Source organism: Pseudophryne corroboree, chromosome 12 (genome assembly GCF_028390025.1).
Source record: "Pseudophryne corroboree isolate aPseCor3 chromosome 12, aPseCor3.hap2, whole genome shotgun sequence".
Taxonomy (NCBI): Eukaryota; Metazoa; Chordata; class Amphibia; order Anura; family Myobatrachidae; genus Pseudophryne; species Pseudophryne corroboree.
The window spans coordinates 21,058,757-21,079,685 of NC_086455.1; the positions used below are offsets into that span (position 1 = coordinate 21,058,757).

The following is a 20,929-nucleotide window of genomic DNA, read 5'->3' on the forward strand; positions in this document are numbered from 1 at the left end:
ATGGCGCACAGCTGCAGTGCTGTGCGCTACCTTCATGAAGGCTGAAGAGCCTTCTGCCGCCTGTTTCCGGACCCTCGATCTTCAGCATCTGTAAGGGGGATCGGCGGCGGCGCGGCTCCGGGACGAACCCCAGGGTGACCTGTGTTCCGACTCCCTCTGAAGCTATGTCCAGTAGCCTAAGACTCCAATCCATCCTGCACGCAGGTGAGTTGAAAATCTCTCCCCTAAGTCCCTCGATGCAGTGAGCCTGTTGCCAGCAGGACTCACTGAAAATAATAAACCTAAAAACTTTTTCTAAGCAGCTCTTTAGGAGAGCCACCTAGATTGCACCCTGCTCGGACGGGCACAAAAACCTAACTGAGGCTTGGAGGAGGGTCATAGGGGGAGGAGCCAGTACACACCATGTGATCCTAAAAGCTTGCTTTTGTGCCCCGTCTCCTGCGGAGCCGCTAATCCCCATGGTCCTGACGGAGTCCCCAGCATCCACTAGGACGTTAGAGAAATAAGAGATGTATTTGCCCCCCCTCAGCACTGCAACATGGATCGCCAGAGGTGCAGTTACTTGTATTTTTTGCTTAGCTTCCCGATTCAGCCCCAGTATTTATCTTCTAAATAAAGCAAATTGTAAAAGCTTCTATACTGAAAACACAATGTTCTAGATTAGAATACTGAGTATCTATCAGACTAGACACCATCCTTCTATCTGAACCTCAACTATGCTCAGTGTTCCATTGCACACTGATGCACAAAAGCCATAGGCAAATGCATTGGTGGTGTTGGGGTGGGAGGGGAAGGGGGGGGCTCGTTATGACAACGGCATATAATATTATTACTAATGCCACCACAGCATGCAGTTAAAGGGACAGAGCAGAGCCGCTGCACATGCCCAGTGTTAGCATCTTCTTCTACTGAGTTTGCTGTACAGTATGTGTGGATCCGAGTCCTCAATCAGTGCACTGGACCAGGGAGTAGCTACCAGGAAGAGACAGGAGGCTTACCATGAGGTGGGAGAATGTGTGCTTAGAAAATGCAGCACTGGTTCTATTATGTTTGTGTATTTATTTATTATGGTATGATTAATATTTTCCTGACCATTTATTCATATGATTTAAATATGCTTGATACAGCCTTTTTACTAGAGACCATATATATTGTTAAATATTAATACTGTATTCCAAACATTAATGTCCAGGTTCGTTACTAGGTTCTGCTACCGCTCCCCCAGACTCCCGCACTTGCTCCAATGTTCCGCAGAGTGGGAGATTGTGGATTGCATTTGAAAACCCCCCTCCAGAAATCCTGCGTTTATCACTGAAAGCAGTTGCGCCATTCACAATATTTTTTAACCAAACCAGCAGCATGTACAAGTTGACAGCAGGTATTAGACGTGGCTGGGTTACCTAGAGAGTAGGAGGATGATTGGATCCCAGTATAAAAACACATGAATATGTGCCCCAGTATATATCTTTATTATCAGTTTCTTATATAGCGCAAATTCCTTTGCGCTATACAAATGGAAACAACAATGATACAACAAAACTAGGTAACAGAGGTAGAATTTATAGGGAGTCACACTGCTTAGTTAGGATCGCCCTATTAGCAAGACTGCCGGGATGTGACTGGTGACTAACATATAAGGGCAAATGTAGGTAATTTTTCCCAAACTCCGCCATTACACTTCAGGTTTTAAGGATATCCATGTTTGAGCACAGGTGACTTAATTAGTACTTCAATCAATAGGGCAGATGTATTAAGCCTGGAGAAGTGATAAAGCAGTGATTATCACCTTGCACTTATCACTGCTCTATCACTTCTCCAGGCTTAATACACCTGCCCCAATTTGAGTTACCCATCTGGTCTCAAGGCTGAATATGCTTAAAACCTGGACTGTAATGGGGAAGTTTGGGAAACGCTTATATACAAAGACACTGGCAGCTTTATACTGGTGAACAGCACCGTTCTGGATCATTTTTTTTTTTCTTTCTATATGTTAGAAAACATTTTAAAAAATAAGCGTTTTTATATATGGAACAAATAGGCAGTGAGTCAGTATGGACTACATTTGCCCTTCTGCTCCACGGGAGGTTGCTGTCCTTCCCGAGTTCACCTTAGGATATCTGCCAATTGCCAACTGGTTTCCAGCTATGCATTAGCCCATAGGTTCTCAAACTCGGTCCTCAGGACCCCAACCAGTTCATTACTCACCGACATTTTAAAACATCCACAGGTGGCGCTAATTACTTCACTTGTAATTCTTTGAGGAGTCCTGGAAAACATGTCCTGTTTGGGGTTCTGAGGACTGAGTTTGAGAACCAATGTTCTAGAAGTTCAGTGCCTCAGCTGAGATTTTAGGATGTAAAACCAGCTTTTCACAGAATACTGCAGAAAAGAAGAAATGCGCCACACACACAAATAAAACTATTTTTTATTTAAACAAATCCAACCCATAATTTAAAAGTAAAACGAACGCACAATTTTCTATGACGCCATTTATTTTTATTCAAGGCACTTCAGCTCATGTCCCCGCTTTGCATGTATCTGCATCAACTCCCTCACCCACAGGGTCCGAAAAAATAAAAACCTGACAAGGAACCAATAAAAATCTCAACATTGGTAAAACATTAATTAATTTTATTGCAATAAATTTTAAGTGGCAATGCTGCTCGGAACAGAATAGTTTTGTTATTTAAAGCTTTTGTCGAGAAAAAAAAAACAAAACAAAAATAAAGTTTCAAAAACATTCAGTTAACAATACACCTCGCAATTACAGCCTCCCGCTCCGACATTGTGCTCTACAGTTAGAAAGGTTTGTGCAAATACTGCTAAATAATCGCCGCATCACGGGTGTCTCTGCGGACTGCGCTGTCAGTTTAGAAGAGAATGTGAGCGTGTGTGTGTGATAGATAGATATATATATATATATCTATCACACACACTTTAAGACAGATTAATTACACTTATGATTAGGAGACCGAAATGTGCAAATATTCCATATAATCCTCATAAGCATGTTCCTGCAACACTGGTAAACGTTCTGCAGACTTGAGATGGTAGATTTGCATAGGTCTGCATACAAAACACAATTAATGGGAAATGCTATATCCAAAAATAATTTAACACCTAAATTCAGATGCTGGATCACACTGAAAACAAAAGCATTACTGCTAAGCAAGGCAAATATGGAAGAAAAAAAAACCCAAACAAAAAAAACAAGTTAGGTTTTCCTTGAAAACAGGGGTATTTAACAAAATGAGTAAGTTTACAGCAGAAATGTTCAAAATGCGTCCCTCCAGCTGTGGTGTAACTACACATCCCAGCATGCCTGCCCACATAGCAAAACTGTGGCAGGGTATGTGTAGTTCCACAGCAGCTGGAGGGCCGAACGTTAAATATCCCTGCTTTATAGGGACTTATTTTGCTATACAGTGTTGGCAGACATTTTATGAGCGGAACCTAATATCCCCAAACTTCTGAAGAAGTCGCTAGTTTCTAATGAATGGACAAACCCACAAGATGGCCGCCACAACAGCAGGTGATGGATATACTTTAAAAGACAGTGGTGAAAAACACAAAACACATATGGAATAATCTAAACTGATTCGCACATTTCATTATTTTTTTTTTTATTCGAAATTAGAAGATAAAAAAAAAAATATCGCCTACATAAGCCTTTATGAAGATGACTCACTGCATCGCTGTCCATCCAATGGAAATCAATGAGTGTTAAACCCTGAATGCACCAAATCATCACCAAGCTGACTAGAACTTTCCACCTGCAGCCATTTTATGGACTGAAGTAATAGTGCCTTACCTCAGCAATGTCACTACTGGTGTGATAGACTGTATACTCATGTAAATAAATTCAGCTCACAAAATGGCTGCCTCCACTGCTTTAGGTGACAAACACTTTACCACGTAGCATTCCCGGGTATAAAAAATAAATCTGCAGTTGGTTAAAAGCTGTAAAAAGGTTAAAAAAACAAAACAAAAACAAAACATGAAATACTTGAGAAAGTGCCTAAAGACTTTGATCTTTAAATGTTAATTCAGCGAAAAACAAACATTCAATGCATTGCATAAAATAAAACATTTATGTCATTGCTAGGTCATATTTACATAAGTGTTTTTTTATGGCTAAAATGTCCAGAACAAAAAACAAAACACATAGAATCGAATGAAAAAAATGATAGGGGAGCCAAAGCAAAATGGAAGTTAGCTCTGCGCATTACGAATGATCGGAAATGATATAACGTGAGATGATGCTATCCACGAGATGAAAAAAAATCACACAAAAGGCAAATTCGTGGTGCAGACAATTAGCAAAACCAAAGTTATCAATCATCATTTGATCTCCCTCCCACAGATTAATCTAAAACATCACATTATCAAAAATATCTTTCCCGCCTTCTTTCCTCAGGGTCCGTTACAGTATTCTCAGCTCTTCAAAATAGAGCCACAGGCATAATATATTTATATAAAACATTTTATATATATATTTTTAATAGAGATTTCTATCAGCCAGAACAGAGGTAGTATGGGAAATGTAGATCACGATGAAAGCTGGTGAGCAGCGCCACAAAATGAGGGCAGGACACGTGTATAAGTGGACGTGGTTTTAAATTTGTGCCTGTGCCAATTGAAGAACTTCACTTGTTATCTGTAAAAAGATTTATTGCTATGTGGACAGGCCATGGGGACTTTATTTATTTCTAAGCACAGAATGTGCTCATTAGGAGGAGCACTGCTCTAAGAGCAAGTGTTAGTTTGTTATGATAAAAGAACAAAACCAACGACACCTATAGACCAATAACATTTAAGGGAAGTCAATGATATCACTAGCCAATAGTGAATGAATAAGCAGCTAATTGGTATAGCCCCAATAATGGCCTCTGTGGTGAACGGATAGGCTACTGCTTAGTACGGTCCACAAAATGGCTGCCTCCACAATCTGTGGTAAACGGATAGGATGCTATTTAGTACGGTCCATAAAATGGCTACCTCCAATGTCTGTAGTCGCAGGGTAGACTTTAACCGGTTGGGGGGGGGGGGGGGGGCATAATATACCTCCAAAACGTGTCAACAGATGAGCAAATAATATTAAAAGAAAAAAAGTCTTACAGAAGAAGGATCTTCAGGGTTATACATCTTGACATTCCTGCTGTTGATCTGACTTAATGAAGAGTTTGAAATGAAACCAATTGCTATAAATTCTTACAATATTTTTTTTTTTACATTACAAGAAATAGAATGGGATTCAAATGTTGGTAGTAGATTAAATACCTGATATTTCTACATGAATTTGCAGTCTAGTACCAGCCTTTTATTTGCAGCGCAAACTGTTTAGAGGTTATTGAACCACCAAAGGGCTTCTATATTTAGAATAAATCATTTTAGGTTTAATTGGGGAGAAAAAATGCTCTCAAAATTACAGGATCTGTAATAAAACGTCAGCCTTTGAGCAAATTGCACTCACTCACTTGACCGCTGTGTTAACGTGCACTTCTAAATTAGTCCACGCCCACTTCGGTGATTTTTTTAAATGCTTTTTTTCTTTCCTCAGGAAGCTACATAACAGTGATGTCAAACTGAGATATGATCTCAAAAAAGGGACCCGGAACATTTTTATATTTCCAATATAATGTAGTTATTACATTCAAGATGGCCGCCGTTTCACTGACTAGCACACAGATCATTTACTGGAATTACCCAACACAAGAGAACCTGGCTCAATGGACTGAAATGGCGTAGCCATGTATGGTGTTGGTAATGTAGTTATAGTATGTGTGTGGAAAGATTATTGCATTTAGTAAAACGTTCATCTTAGTCAGCCAATCGCAACCTTACTGCCTCTTGCCTCAGTGCTATCACTAGCTGCTAGTGAAGGAGGCCGCATTCTCAGCACACAAAATGGCTGCCGCTCTGCACTGGCGATGGGAGACATTAACTGCTGCTTCTAAGCGGGGGGCGGGGGAAATATCTAGCTTTAACCATCAATTTTACAGGGACTTTGCAAAGCAACTGAAGCTGGTATGAAGGCAATGGGAATGGTGTAACTATGTATTTATTTATTGTTTGAAGACCCCTTGCCTGGCAAATTGTGAACAGATACATGCCCAAGTTATGCTCCCAGCACTTGAGGGATTAACTTTATCCAAACCAGATCAGTCGTGAATTTTAAATATTAAAAAAAAAAAAAAAAACAATTTTTATTTCTTTTTTGTTTACAATTTTCTATCTAAAGTGCTATGGAGGCAGTCAACGTTTTGAAAATCTGTTGTCACTTACAAAATACCAATTTGCATTTGTTTTCCTCCCGATAAACCTTTACATCCACGTTTCCGAAACATGGGCGCTATACCTCACCTGTCCTAGATACCATCTACGATTTGTACACTTTGTTTATATGCACCTCTCTGGGGAGTAGACAACTCTCACCAAACCCTTACAGGAGAAGTCTGTAGAGACAGTATTGCAACCTCCCCCTTATGCTGCCCCCTACTGGAACACTTCATGGATTTTAAATCAAAACACCAGGTAACTTTCAGTCCCTCAGAACCTGTGTATTAAAGCCTCTTTTTCCCGCTCTTTTCGCCTCAGTTCCTCCTTGTAACAGCACGAACAGTAGTTCCCCGTTTCCGGGTGTCCATAAAAAGTGCAGTTTATCTGCTTACACTTGGTCTGCTGGACGTTATAGAGTGTCCGCGTTTTGCCGTTGTCAGAGGTTATCGCTCTGGACAGAGAGCTGGTGTCTGTGTACTCTCTGTAGCCATTGCTGTGCGTGATGCAGACTGTCTGGTCACCCTCCGCAGGATAGACCGGAGGAAGTTCTGTCTCTGAGGGAGGAAGCAAGCCCACGTGTGGTGGGCTAGACTGGTACGGGTGAGGGCGGGCCTGCATGCAGTGCCGTGGGAGAGTGGCGTAGGAGGGCAGGTTGTTGCAAGAGCCACCTGCTACCTGCCTTCTACTGTCCTGGTAGCTGTGAGAGTGGGGACTGTCTGACGTGTTCGCTATGGAAGGTCTGGGGATAGTAAAGCCCCCAGAGTAACTGGAAGGCAGTGCTCCTTTCATGCCACCACCGTACTCCATGCCCTGCATCCCATAGTTATTAGTCACTTGGGAGTAGGACGGCAGTGGGAGAAGATCGTCGGCTTTAGGTTGCAGCATGTCCTGCTCCAACCTCTTTGCCGTGCCGCAGTTCAGGAGGTTCTTTTTCTCTGCCTCTCTCTGCTTCTGCTCAGCCAGGAACCTCTCGTGAGCATCGGCCAGATAGCGCTGGATCATCTGCTTCTGGTAAGGCTGACGATCGCTGGTTTTCAAGAGGCAGGCAAAGATGAACTTGCGTTCCCCTTGCATGGCTGCTCGCAGGATGCTGAGACTCAGCTTGACATCGTGGCTATACTTGTAAGGATCATTCTGGGTCTTATCTGTGGTTGTCTTGAGCGAGGATTTCTCTGAGGACGTGGAGGCTTCGCCTTGGGACAAGTCCTCCTTGCTACCTTTCCTCCCCTTCATGGACCCTTTCTTTTTCTTCTCCAGTGTGTCCGTCTGCCCGTTGCTCATTCCTGACTTCCCACTCTTGCTGTGCATTAACCCACCCATGTTTTTCTTCAGCTTACTCCCCAAGCTCTTCCCAAAACTGCCCAGCTTGTTGGCCACGGAGTCTGCTCTCTTCTTCTCTTTCTCCTTGTCTTTTTCTTTTTTCAGCCTCTCTTTCTCCTTGTCTCTCTCTTTCCCGGTCTTGCTGCCCCCGTTGCTTGCGGAGCTGCTGCATACGGACTCTTTGTCCGACTCTCCAGATTCGGCAGCAGACCGTGCGTCATCCCCAGCAGATGCAGTCGGAGACTCTGGCTGGGCAAGAGGAGCCTGTGTGTAAGGAGGAACACGAGTGTCAGAATATTGTCACACACAAAAAAATTATCTGATTTCACCTACGCTCATCTCAGGGTTATAGAGATCGGTTCCGGTATTAAAGATAGATAGTGTCTAGTTAGACAGTCAATAGATAGACACCATATGTTAGACAGACATTTGGTCGACAGGGTCAAAAGGTAGACATGAAAAAGGTAGACACCATGTTTTTTGCATTTTTGTGGTGTGTGTGGATAGTTTTGTCATCTGGGACCCCCAATTGTAGAAAGGCATACGCTCGCCACGCTTCGGGCACGGTGGCTCGCCACAAGGTTTATAACCAACTCTTAGCCGACATGGATAGAGAAAGTATGAAATAGTCCAAAAACATGTTACATAAAAAAAAAAAATTGTCTATCTTTTTTATGTCGACCTTTTGACCTGTCGACCTAATGTTTGTCTAAAATATGGTGTCTATCTACTGACTGTCTAACTAGACACTATCTATCTATCAACCGGATACCATAGAGATCAGGGACTATAAACCTCCCTGCAGCATGCTGCTATGCTATATATATATATATATATCACTCTTTACACACACACTTTGATGAATAACTATAGTGCATTGTTTTGCGATCAAATGGTTCCAAGCCTGCACGCTAAAAACCAGACAGGGGAGTTAACAACGCAGGTCCTAGCAAACAAAGAAGCACAGAACGTTTCCAAAAATTCTCTATATATTAAGCCATGTATACTCCCCACATACCTGCATCTCGCACGGCAGAGAGAGCCAGGTCACAGTCATGTAACTGTGCAGCAGGTTTAACTTCGCTTCCAAAGATAACGTGACACTAGAAGCGAAAGAAGATGACACATTGTAATAACATGTTATCATTGCATGTCAGCACATTCATACGGTTTGTACTCTATACAGTGATGGCCTGTAGACAACACCCCTTTGAAACATACTAGTGAATACTGAATTCGGCCTAACATACAGAAGAGCTTTACCTTCACAGATTCTATGAGTAGGCCTGGGTGCTGAATGGTTTGATAACTGTGGGCAACAGTCTATATGGCCAATAGGGATAGGGATTCTTCCTCACGGGCCATGTAGCAGGATTTGCCTGCGTGGCTACCTAAATGGAAGACACTGGTCGTGTTTTCCCGACGTGCAATAAACGTTACTTGGCTTGCAAGAATCTATCGGACGCCTATGGCCAGCAGTAGTCCTGTGACCTAGAGATGAAAGCTAAACTGTAATGTGTCCCCCGGGCCGGTGTTTACCCCGGGAGGCAGTCAATTGACCGCCTGTTGGGATCTCGGCGGTCAGGATACCAATGCTGGAATCCCGACACCAGCTGAAATACCGGCGGTTGGAGTCCTGACCCCCGGCTGGTTACCCCTCTTGGGTGGTGGTCCACGCCACCACCCGGAGGAGAATAGAACCCTGTGGTCGCCACCGGGCCAGAAGTGTGGTGAGTACAGCGAGTCCGCAAGGGGACTCGTTGCGCTCGCCGCCGGGATCCCGTACTGATCCCTTTACCCCGGTGTCCAGTGTCTCCCTGCTATACTGAAGTCATTAGTATATATAGTTTTTTCTGCTTTTAGTATTACTTGTTGCGTTGGTCCACCAGAGTAAAATGACATCTATTTCCATTGTGTATAAGATACAGCGCCTAAGTGCAACAGTCACCGCTACACGGGATGAAATGAATCTCCCATAATCCTCCTTAGCTAATCATTCATACCCCAAATGCTACAGCGTTCAATGTTGCTCATCCTTGGGTGACATACGGCCGGATTCTCAGTCGGACGCAAAGCGCCGCAACTGTGGACAGCTAGATTATCTTATGCTAATGCAACTCCAGGGTTAGTAACTGGCAACCCATCGTCAAACGCGCTCATCAGAATAACATGCCCATGACATTCCCACTGAAGGGATGTCTTGCGCTTGATGCCAACGTGGCCGCCCAGAAATGCCAAGGTTTGCTAAAAAAACAAACAAAAAAAAAAAACACAAAAAAAAACCCTGATGCGTCTGCATTTGTATTTGCACCCGTCTTCATCTTCTCTCTCCCTGTACTGCAAGGAAATCCTGAGGACCCGTACTGCTCGGGCCTGAATTCTGCAGATGACAAGATCACGTTGCACATTACATTCAGCGAGATGAAATGAGTGGCTGTAGCTTACCCTGCCAGCCGCACGTTATCAGAATCATTCTTGCCCCACTCCCAGTCTTTGCCCGGGTCTACTGCAAAGTGCACCGGCAGTAACTTGTGCTCAGAGTCGGTCAGAGGGATGAAAGGCACTGTATGCAAGGAAGAGAATAGGCAAGTGAGAAGCACGGTCACCTTACTAAATGTGCATCTTGTTCTGGTCACTAATCTGGTTCCAAAATACCTCTCTGCCAATCAAATCACCCGCTCAGTCTACAAACGCTGGAATGCTTAGCAGAGCTCAGGCCCAACTCCTTTGGCTTCTTGTAACCGTAAAGCTCAATGTGTGGAACATACTAGCGATCATCTGACTGTACGATTCACAGCTTCCAGAGACCCTTACACCACATTGCAGTGACAACAGATACACTACACTTTATATTCTAGCACACAATGTACCTTGATCCTTGCTCTGCTCATTCTGTTCCATGGACACCAGGGCAGAAAAATGGGCCTGGTCATACGCCAGAACCAGTGGGGAGCTGTGGCATTTGCTTGCCGGGACCTCCAAAGGAAGGTAGATGCCTCCAAAAGGTATTGGGGCAAATGCTAGAAGAAAAAAAGAGCTCAGCGTCAGATAAGTACCCTACCAAATGGCAAAGGGCTGATTGCTATAGTCCCACATTATGTTGGCCAGGGGTCGGGAGTATGTGAAGTGAATAAAGACAAAATATGTGAGGTTATGTGTGGACTGTAGAGGGGATGTAAGAGGTGAGTTTTCAGGGAACACTGGAAGGTTTGGAGACTAGAGGAGAGTCTTATTGTGCGTGGTAGGGCATTCCACAGAGTGGGTGCAGCCCGAAGTAAGTCCTGCAATCATGAATAGGAGCGAGTAACGAGTGTGGATGAGAGACGCAGATCTTGTGCAGAGCGGAGAGGTCGGGTTGGGAGATATTTTAAGAGAAGAGATGTATGTTGGTGTAGTTTGGTTAATGGCCTTGTGTGCGAGTAAAAATATTTTATATTGAATACAGTAGAAAACTGGTAACCAATGGAGTGACTGACAGAGCGGATCCGCAGATGATGGACGTCTAGCGAAGATGATTAGCCTTTATTGAGAATGTATTGTAGCGGTGACACGGTCGTATTTTCGATATGTTTTTTAGATGTATATAACATGATTTTGAAACGTGAGGAACAAAGGACAGTTCAGAGTCAAAGATGATACCTAGGTAGCGAGCTTATGGGGTTGGGGTTGATCGTCAAGTTATCAACAGTGGTAACTGCTATTGGCCGATGGAAATATAATTAATTCTGTTTTGGAAATATTAAGTTTAAGGTGACAAGATGACATCAAAGATGAACTGGCAGAAAGGCACTCAGTGAGGCAGAGAACTACAGTAAGAGGGTAGCAAGAACACTGGTATTTCGGACAATGGTAGGAGCAGTACCAACAAGGGAACCTGGAGAAATAGTGCCAGTGGCACATCTAGGGAACCTAGTGGAGGAGCAGTGTCAGCAGACACATCTATGGAACCTAGAGGAGGAGCAGTGCCAGCAGGCACATCTAGGGAACCCAGAGGAGGAGCAGTGCCAGCAGGGACATCTATGGAACCTAGCGGAGGAGCATTGCCTGCAGGGATATCTATGGAACCTAGCGGAGGAGCAGTGCCAGCAGGCACATCTAGGGAACCTAGAGGAGGAGCAGTGCCAGCAGGGACATCTATGGAACCTAGCGGAGGAGCATTGCCTGCAGGGATATCTATGGAACCTAGCGGAGGAGCAGTGCCAGCAGGCACATCTAGGGAACCTAGAGGAGGATCAGTGCCAGCAGGCACATCTAGGGAACCTAGAGGAGCAGCAGTGCCTGCAGGCACATCTAGGGAACCTAGAGGAGCAGCAGTGCCTGCAGGCACATCTAGGGAACATAGTGGAGGAGCAGTGCCAATAAGGACAGCTAGGGAACCTAGAGGAGGAGCAGTGCCTGCAGGGACATCTAGGGAACCTAGAGGAGGAGCAGTGCCAGCAGGCACATCAATGGTGGAACCTAGAGGAGGAGCAGTGCAAGCAGGCACATCAATGATGGAACCTAGTGGAGGAGCAGTGCCAGCAGGCACATCTAGGCAACCTAGAGGAGGATCAGTGCCAGCAACCACATATAGGGAACCTAGAGGAGGATCAGTGCCAGCAGGCACATCTAGGGAACCTAGAGGAGAATCAGTGCCAGCAGGCACATTTAGTGAACCCAGAGGAGCAGTGTCAGCAGGCACATCTAGGGAACCTAGTGGAGGAGTAGTGCCAGCAGGGACATCTAGGGAACTTAGAGGAGGATCAGTGCCAGCAGGCACATCTAGGGAACCAAAGGAGGATCAGTGCCAGCTGCAACATCTAGGGAACCTAGTGGAGAAGCAGTGTCAGCAGACAAATCTATGGAACCTAGAGGAGGAGCAGTGTCAGCAGGCACATTTAGGGAACCCAGAGGAGCAGTGTCAGCAGGCACATTTAGGGAACCTAGTGGAGGAGTAGTGCCAGCAGGGATATCTATGGAACCTAGCGGAGGATCAGTGCCAGCAGGCACATCTAGGGAACCTAGAGGAGAATAAGTGAAAGCAGGCACATCTAGGGAACCTAGAGGAGGATCAGTGACAGCAGGCACATCTAGGGAACCTAGAGGAGGAGCAGTGCCAGCAGGCACATCTAGGGAACCTAAGGAGGATCAGTGCCAGCAGGCACATCAAGGGAACCTAGAGGAGGAGCAGTGCCTGCAGGGACATCCATGGAACCTAGCGGTGGAGTAGTGTTACCTGGCTCATCTAGGGAACCTAGCGGAGGAGCAGTGCCAGCAGGCACATCTAGGGAACCTCGAAGAGGAGCAGTGCCTGTAGGCACATCTAGGGAACCTCGAGGAGGAGCAGTGCCTGCAGGGACATCTAGGGAACCTAGAGGAGGAGCAGTGCCTGCAGGGACATCTAGGGAACCTAGAGGAGGAGCAGTGCCTGCAGGGACATCTAGGGAACCTAGAGGAGGAGCAGTGCCTGCAGGGACATCTAGGGAACATAGTGGAGGAGCAGTGCCTGCAGGGACATCTATGGAACCTAGTGGAGGATCAGTGCCAGCAAGGACATCTAGAAAATCTAGAGGAGGAGCAGTGCCAGTAGGCACAACTAGGGAACCTAGTAGAGGAGCAGTGTCAGCAGACACATCTAGGGAACCCAGAGGAGGAGCACTGCCTGAAGGGACATCTATGGAACCTAGTGGAGGAGCAGTGCCAGCAGGAACATCTAATCTATCAGAGATTCTTTAAGGTAGTGGTTCTTAACCTCAATCACTCCAACAGGTCGTGTTTTGAGGATTTCTGTCTGCGGAAGCAGGTTGGATAATTACTGAACCAGCAAAATAGAGTAACTCACCTGTGCAAGATGAAAGAAATGCACAAAACATGACCTGTTGCTGATATTAAGCCATCAAATGAAAATTTCAGATGACAAGCGCCTCAACTGGGGATGCCAAGAGATCTGCAGAGCACATTAATGCCACCGTATACTGGGTATTAAGGAGGCCTCCAAAGGAAGCTGAGCTCTCATTTTTCTTTCTCATAGAACACAACTGTTTCTTACTAAGTGATCCCACTTTCCAGCTCTACAGACAGGTTTTGGGATACACAGCCCACCTCAGTCTGTAATACCACAGCCAGCTGGACAGTAGAACTTTGCTGCGTCATATCAGATTTCACAGAGAAGTTCTATTGAACAGCTGCATTCAGAGATGCTGCCGAGTCACAATGTATAACACAGATGGGCAGAAATGGGACACAGAGCTTTATGCTGAATCTGCAGAACGGTTTCCACCCAGCACTGCTCCATCTGCACAGCTTCTGGACTTCTTAGGTCCAAACACCAGGATAGTGAATGCTGCAGTGTCTGGTATCACAGTTCAATGACAATAGTTATTTATAAATTGGGCTGTAAAACAAAATAATGATATGTATTTGGATTTCCAACTCTCTGGTCTTTTAGCTGTGCCGTGTGCAGGGACATGTGTGTGTATGTGTGTGTGTGTATGTGTGTTAGGGGCAGCTGTGCTGTGTACAGGGGGGTGTGTGTGTGTGTGTGTGTGTGTGTGTGTGTGTGTGTGTGTGTGTATGTGTGTGTGTGTGTGTGTGTGTGTGTGTGTGTGTGTGTATGTGTGTGTGTGTATGTGTGTTAGGGGCAGCTGTGCTGTGTACAGGGGGGTGTGTGTGTGTGTGTGTGTGTGTGTGTGTGTGTGTGTGTGTGTGTGTGTGTGTGTGTTAGGGGCAGCTGTGCTGTGTGCATGGTTGTGTGTGTGTGTGTGTGTGTGTGTGTGTGTGTGTGTGTGTGTGTATGTGTGTTAGGGGCAGCTGTGCTGTGTGCAGGGGTGTGTGTGTGTGTGTGTGTTAGGGGCAGCTGTGCTGTGTGCAAGGTGTGTGTGTGTGTGTGTGTGTTAGGGGCAGCTGTGCTGTGTGCAGGGGTGTGTGTGTGTGTGTGTGTGTGTGTGTGTGTGTGTGTGTGTGTGTGTGTGTGTTAGGGGCAGCTGTGCTGTGTGCAGGGGTGTGTGTGTGTGTGTGTGTGTGTGTGTGTGTGTGTGTGTGTGTGTGTGTGTGTGTGTGTTAGGGGTAGCCCAGCTGTTGTGTGTGTGTGTGTGTGTGTTAGGGACAGCTGTGCTGTGTACAGGGGTGTGTGTGTGTGTGTGTTAGGGGTAGCCCAGCTGTTGTGCGTGTGTATGTGTGTTAGGGGCAGCTGTGCTGTGTGCAAGGTGTGTGTGTGTGTGTGTGTGTGTGTGTGTGTGTGTGTGTGTATGTGTGTTAGGGGCAGCTGTGCTGTGTGCATGGTTGTGTGTGTGTGTGTGTGTGTGTGTGTGTGTGTGTGTGTTAGGGGCAGCTGTGCTGTGTGCATGGTTGTGTGTGTGTGTGTGTGTGTGTGTGTGTGTGTGTGTGTGTGTTAGGGGCAGCTGTGCTGTGTGCATGGTTGTGTGTGTGTGTGTGTGTGTGTGTGTGTGTGTGTGTGTGTGTGTATGTGTGTTAGGGGCAGCTGTGCTGTGTGCAGGGGTGTGTGTGTGTGTGTGTGTGTGTGTGTGTGTGTGTGTGTGTTAGGGGCAGCTGTGCTGTGTGCAGGGGTGTGTGTGTGTGTGTTAGGGGCAGCTGTGCTGTGTGCAGGGGTGTGTGTGTGTGTGTGTGTGTGTGTGTGTGTGTGTGTGTGTGTGTGTGTGTGTGTGTGTGTGTGTGTGTGTGTGTGTTAGGGGCAGCTGTGCTGTGTGCATGGTTGTGTGTGTGTGTGTGTGTGTGTGTGTATGTGTGTTAGGGGCAGCTGTGCTGTGTGCAGGGGACGGTTGGGGAGATCAGGCTTTTCCGGCTGTTTTCACCAGTCATCACTTTCTATTCTGAGTAGTGGAAAGGAATGTCACGATCTGATGTGATGGAGGTCGCTCACTGAAAGCACACGTGCGAGCGGGCAATGCAACACAACAAGGCAATCAACAAAGTGCACACTCCGTCGGAACCTTGCGCATTGATACAGCGTGGGCCCTGTGCCGGCTCACACAGCACACAGGTGCGAGGAAACACACACACACAAGCTTTTCCTGCCAGAGCTACTTGCAATGTACACAAAGTTATAAAACAAATCTCCCCAGTGGCTGAACTGCAGATGAAGTCATTAGGATTACACTGTAACATGGTGGGGGGGGTTCCAGAGGAAAAATGAAAGGAACATAATCTCTGACTCCTAGTGTTACCTTCTCCCCCGGAGTCCCTCAGCATAGTGTCTGCCACCACCACAATCGGTCTCTTCAGAACGTGAGCCAGTACGAAGACATGGAGCTCCTCCAGGCTCTCATATACCGGCTCCTCTGAGCCTTCAGCTCTGCAAAATAATGACACACATCAGCTGCTGGGAAATATGCGACGCTTCGTGCTGAGCCGCGCTCAGAGGTGGCCGCTGAAGGGTAATCTGACCATAGGGCACCAACGTCCCAGGGATGACAACCTCGCTCCTACTAAGACTGGCTTTCTGTGTAACAACCAACGTTGTTGTCCGTTCAGATATTTGGGATCCTATCGATATCATATCAGCCCAACATGTACACTGTGCTGCCGCATGCCATTGGCAAACTGCGCTGATGCCGCCAGGTCTGAATGACCCTCAAAGAGTCTTTCTAGCTCACAAACGACCAATCAGGCTTGCACTGATCAGCTTCATGAGCGACATCGGTACATCGGTGTGCGACCAAGCTTAAATCGGTGCAACAAAATTTCAGAACGTAACTGGCTGCGGCTTTTTCTCTCTCCGACTTCCGCTGCGCTTCACCTGAAACTTTGCATGAGAGTAATACCCCACAGAGCGACATCGTCATATGTGTATGGACCTTTAGGTCTTGCAGTAATTTTATATAATAATTTTTTTATTTTTGTCGGGACAATTGAGATTACAAAAAACAGATTTGACCCCCCCCCCCCTAAGATAAAAATAATAAAAAATAATCATGAATATCTACAGTACATAAGGGGAACAACGACGCAGTAAAGGAATACGTATAGCTGGGAGACGGATGTGAGAATAAAGGGGCTTGCTTGTAAATGTTTTGGGCTGACCTCCTGTCAGCGTGCAGGCGTGATCACAGGTCACAGCACAGAGGGGAAGTCACTCCCAGCCACAGTGTAAACAAGTGTGCTCGTGTTCAGGAGATTTCAGGTTAGATCCAGGCGCTTTTTAAAAATAGGTTTGTATACACTCAATGTGTGCCCTGCCCAGCCTAGGGGATAGCACAGAAAATCACATCTGGTTTCTCTGCCGGCTGGGGAGACGGGGAGGACAAACCTGGATGTGGCCTGTCTCTCTAGCGTTCAGGGAATATACAGATGCGTCCTCATACATCATGGCTGCAGTCGCGCCAAACAGCCCCTCTAGGAGATGTCCCATGAGGCTCTGCTAGAGTCATTAGATATGTGACACTTGTATATCTGTGCGACTGAGTCTCTGAGTCTGTACACGAAGTGCTACAATGTAGCAACACGCAGCTTTTTTCCAATACAAGTTCTGTTCCTCAGTCACACACAATATACAAGTCACTTATCACCAGTCTCCTCGTGCATCCAAGAAACATTGCTTTGCATCGTCAAAAAGACGCCTGACGCTAGCAGAGTTGCATGGGACATGGTGGCTCAGTCACGCCAGGCATCTCGAAAACCTCAAACATTTTACTATTTCCCTCCATTACTTTTTTCACCTCACAGACTTACGTGGCCGCAGCTGGCAGCCATTTTAGGCTCCCTTCAGTGTCTCTGTACTGTGCTACAGACAGGAAGTCTAATGTGCGACTGAAAACACGGGACCAAAGTCACACAGGAACTAGTATTTTGTGGATGGGTGTGGTAGAAAAAGTAGACATTCATAATGTTGTTGCTAACATTGGGACTGTCGACAGCTGTCGACAATGCCTTTTTCCATAGACATGTCAACTAACCCCAAGCGTAGGCTAACCAACATTGGCTGTCAGCTTTCTAACAAAGTTGATATGCTCGTGTCGATTGTTGACATACTCGGTGTATACCCTTCTGGGCTTTCCCCAGATGTTAAGAACATGATTCGGAATTGCGCAGTTATAGTCTAACACAGATCAAAATCCTGAAGCTACATCTAACCAAGAAACCTGTGCAGTTTGTACAGTGTATTTACAGCCAGACACGGGGCACAGAATGTGTGCACTGTGTCATACAAGGCGCTACCAGAGCATGTGACTCGTTACTTACCCTGCACAGCTCCCCCCGTTGGTACCGTAATGCATACGCGGCTCACTGGATGCAAGCTTTATCAAGTCGTTCCACTCTTTCTGCCACTCCTCCTCCGTGTACACTAGGCCGGACTGCAATCAGAGGCACAGAGGCATGGTGAGGGCCTGGGTAAACCACTGCAGAGACATTAACTCACACTGCGCTATACCCCCTCCCGCATGCACAAAATAGGCCACATGACACACAGACAGCCCTGTGCTAACAATCCCTTCTGCGTAATGCGATGCCACTTGCTGACACAGTAAGGGTTAACCCCCCCGTTTCTACCTCTTTATTCTGCATGGTTTGCTGGAATCGCCACCTCCGCTTCAGAGCTTCTTTCTCCACCCCTTTATCCATCAACGTATAGAGGGACTTGCGGAGCATGAGGTCTCGGTCATGGAAGCCCCACATCCCTGAAACAACATGGCCGCCTGTTAGAAATTTCCACAGAGGTTTAGGATTCCCCTCACAATGGTCCTTTTACACCTTTCACTGTACTCACCAAGGGATGCCGCGTGAAGCAAGCAGTTCCCATCTCCCGTGGTTGCCAAAGGTAGCAGCCTCTGGTAGGAAGGGTCCAACTGTGCCCACCAGTTGAGACGACCTGTGGAGAAACAGAGGACAGCGATGTCAAGGCTTTGTACAGCTCTGGTTCCATCAACAAATGTAAAAACAATCAAAATATGTTGCAACGTGATGCATTACCTTGTGCACGACGGTTCTGGGATAAATGGTCGACCTAATTAAGGTCGACAATCATTAGGTCGACCACTATTGGTTGACATTGACACAGGAAAATTGTTGACACACGGAAATGGTCGACACTGGTCAGGTCGACACGTCTTTTTGCAAGGTGAGTGGCTGCAGGCAAGGTTAATATTCCCAATCGTAGTCCACGTGGATGGTGAAGTATAAAAAAAAGTTACAAAATTTTATTTTAAGCCATGTCGACATTTTCACGCGGGACCTATCCTGTGTCAACCATTTTCATGTGCCAATCATGTCAGTGTCAACCAACAGTGGGTTACCTAGTGACTGTGGACCTAAGTAGTGTAGACCTAGCATCCGGATATCGCGCACGACCAATCCCAGTGCTCTCTTCAGACTGTTATTTGCCGGATTTAATCCATAGCGGATTAATGTAACGGAAAATAGGATTTTAAATTACCTACCGGTAAATCCTTTTCTCGTAGTCCGTAGAGGATACTGGGGTTACATTTAGACCATGGGGTATAGATGGGTCCACTAGGAGCCATGGGCACTTTTAGAATTTGATAGTGTGGGCTGGCTCCTCCCTCTATGCCCCTCCTACCATACTCAGTTTAGAAACTGTGCCCGAGGAGACGGACATACTTTGAGAGAAAGATAGATAAAGATAGAGGTGAGATTCTGAACCAGCACACACAAACAGAGGAAAGCTATGCTAACTAACCAAACTTTAAACAGAACCAGCAACAGCTGAACCAACAATACTTAACCAAGTAACAGTGCAGGAAGAACGGAGCACCCGGCAGGCGCCCAGCATCCTCTACGGACTACGAGAAAGGGATTTACCGGTAGGTAATTAAAATCCTATTTTCTCTTACGTCCTAGAGGATACTGGGGTTCCATTTAGTACCATGGGGATGTACCAAAGCTCCCAAACCATGGGGATGTACCAAAGCTCCCAAACCGGGTGGGAGAGTGCTTAGGTTCCTGTAGAACCGATTGGCCTCTGAGGACCTTCAGTTTGCTCAAAGTATCGAACTTGTAGAACTTAGCAAACGTGTTCGAACCAGACCAAGTAGCCGCTCGGCAGAGCTGTAAAGCCGAAACACCCTGGGTAGCCGCCTAGGAAGAACCCACCGACATAGTAGAGTGGGCCTGTACAGATTTTGGAACCGGCAAACCTGCCGTGTAATAATCATGCTGGATAGTGAGCCTGATCCAGCGTGCAATTGTCTGCTTCGAAGGAGGACACCCAATTATATTGGGATCATATAAAACGAACAGCGAGTCGGATTTCCTGTGACGAGCTGCCCTCTTTACGTATACCTTCAAAGCCATCACAACATCCAAAGACTTTGAAGTAGTGGAAGTGTCGGTGATAACCAGAACCACAATAGGCTGGTTGATGTGAAATGCTAACACCACTTTTGGAAGAAATTGCCGATGAGTTCTGAGTTCAGCTCTGTCCTCATGGAAAATTAAATAGGGGCTCTTGTGAGACAAAGCCCCCCAGCTCTGACACACGTCTTGATGAAGCCAAGGCCAACAGTGTGACAGTCTTCCACATGAGATATTTTACGTCCACCTCCTGTAATGGTTCAAACCAGTCCGATTTGAGGAACTGCAGCACCAAATTGAGATCCCAAGGTGCCGTGGGAGGCACAAAGGGAGGTTGGATGTGCAGAACACCTTTCAAAAACATCTGGACCTCCAGGAGAGAACCCAATTGTTTCTGAAAGAAAATGGACAAGGCCGAAATCTGGACTTTTATGGAGCCCAGACGTAGGCCCACATCCAACACCTGCCTGCAGAAAGCAGGAAACGTCCCAGGTGAAATTCCACCGCAGAATAAGTTCTGCTCTCACACCAAGAGACTTATTTCTTCCAAATATGGTGGTAATTTTTAGACGTTACCCCCTTCCTGGCTTGGATCATATTCAGGATAACTTTGTTAGGGATCCCTCTTCTGGCTAGAATCAGCCGTTCAACTTCCATGCCATCAAACGTAGCCGCGGTAAGTCCTGATAGACGAACAGGCCCTGTTGCAGAAGATCCTCGCAAAGAGGTATTAGCCACGGATCTTTGAACAGCATCTCGAGAAGATCTGCGTACCAGGCCCTTCACGGCCAGTCCGGAGCAATGAGTATTGCTTGAACCTTTTCCCTTTTTATTCTTTTGAGAATTCTTGGGATCAGAGGAAGTGGAGGAAACACGTACACCATCTGATAGACCCATGGAGTCAGAGCGTCTACCGCCACTGCCTGTGGGTCTCTCGACCTGGAACAATACCGCTTGAGCTTCTTGTTGATACGCAAGGCCATCATGTAGATTTGTGGATATCCCCACCGATGTGTCAAGCACCTGAACACTTCCGGGTGAAGGCCCCACTCCCCAGGGTGCAGGTCATGTCTGCTGAGGAAGT

At 46.3% G+C, this 20,929-nt stretch overlaps 1 protein-coding gene across 1 annotated transcript in view; it reads right to left on the reverse strand.

The window, feature by feature from the left end:
* Nucleotides 1–2,616: 2,616 nt before the first annotated feature.
* Nucleotides 2,617–20,929, reverse strand: part of OTUD7B (OTU deubiquitinase 7B) — a 77,040-nt gene continuing 58,727 nt past the window's right edge. Inside the window, exons 4-11 of the mRNA XM_063947174.1 lie at nt 18,302–18,403; nt 18,085–18,212; nt 17,776–17,888; nt 15,762–15,889; nt 10,470–10,619; nt 10,045–10,162; nt 8,618–8,702; nt 2,617–7,863 (exon numbers count right to left, since the gene is read on the reverse strand). Coding sequence (XP_063803244.1) covers nt 6,550–7,863; nt 8,618–8,702; nt 10,045–10,162; nt 10,470–10,619; nt 15,762–15,889; nt 17,776–17,888; nt 18,085–18,212; nt 18,302–18,403 — 2,138 coding nt within the window. The 3' untranslated portion in view covers nt 2,617–6,549. The remainder of the gene's footprint in view (nt 7,864–8,617; nt 8,703–10,044; nt 10,163–10,469; nt 10,620–15,761; nt 15,890–17,775; nt 17,889–18,084; nt 18,213–18,301; nt 18,404–20,929) is intronic.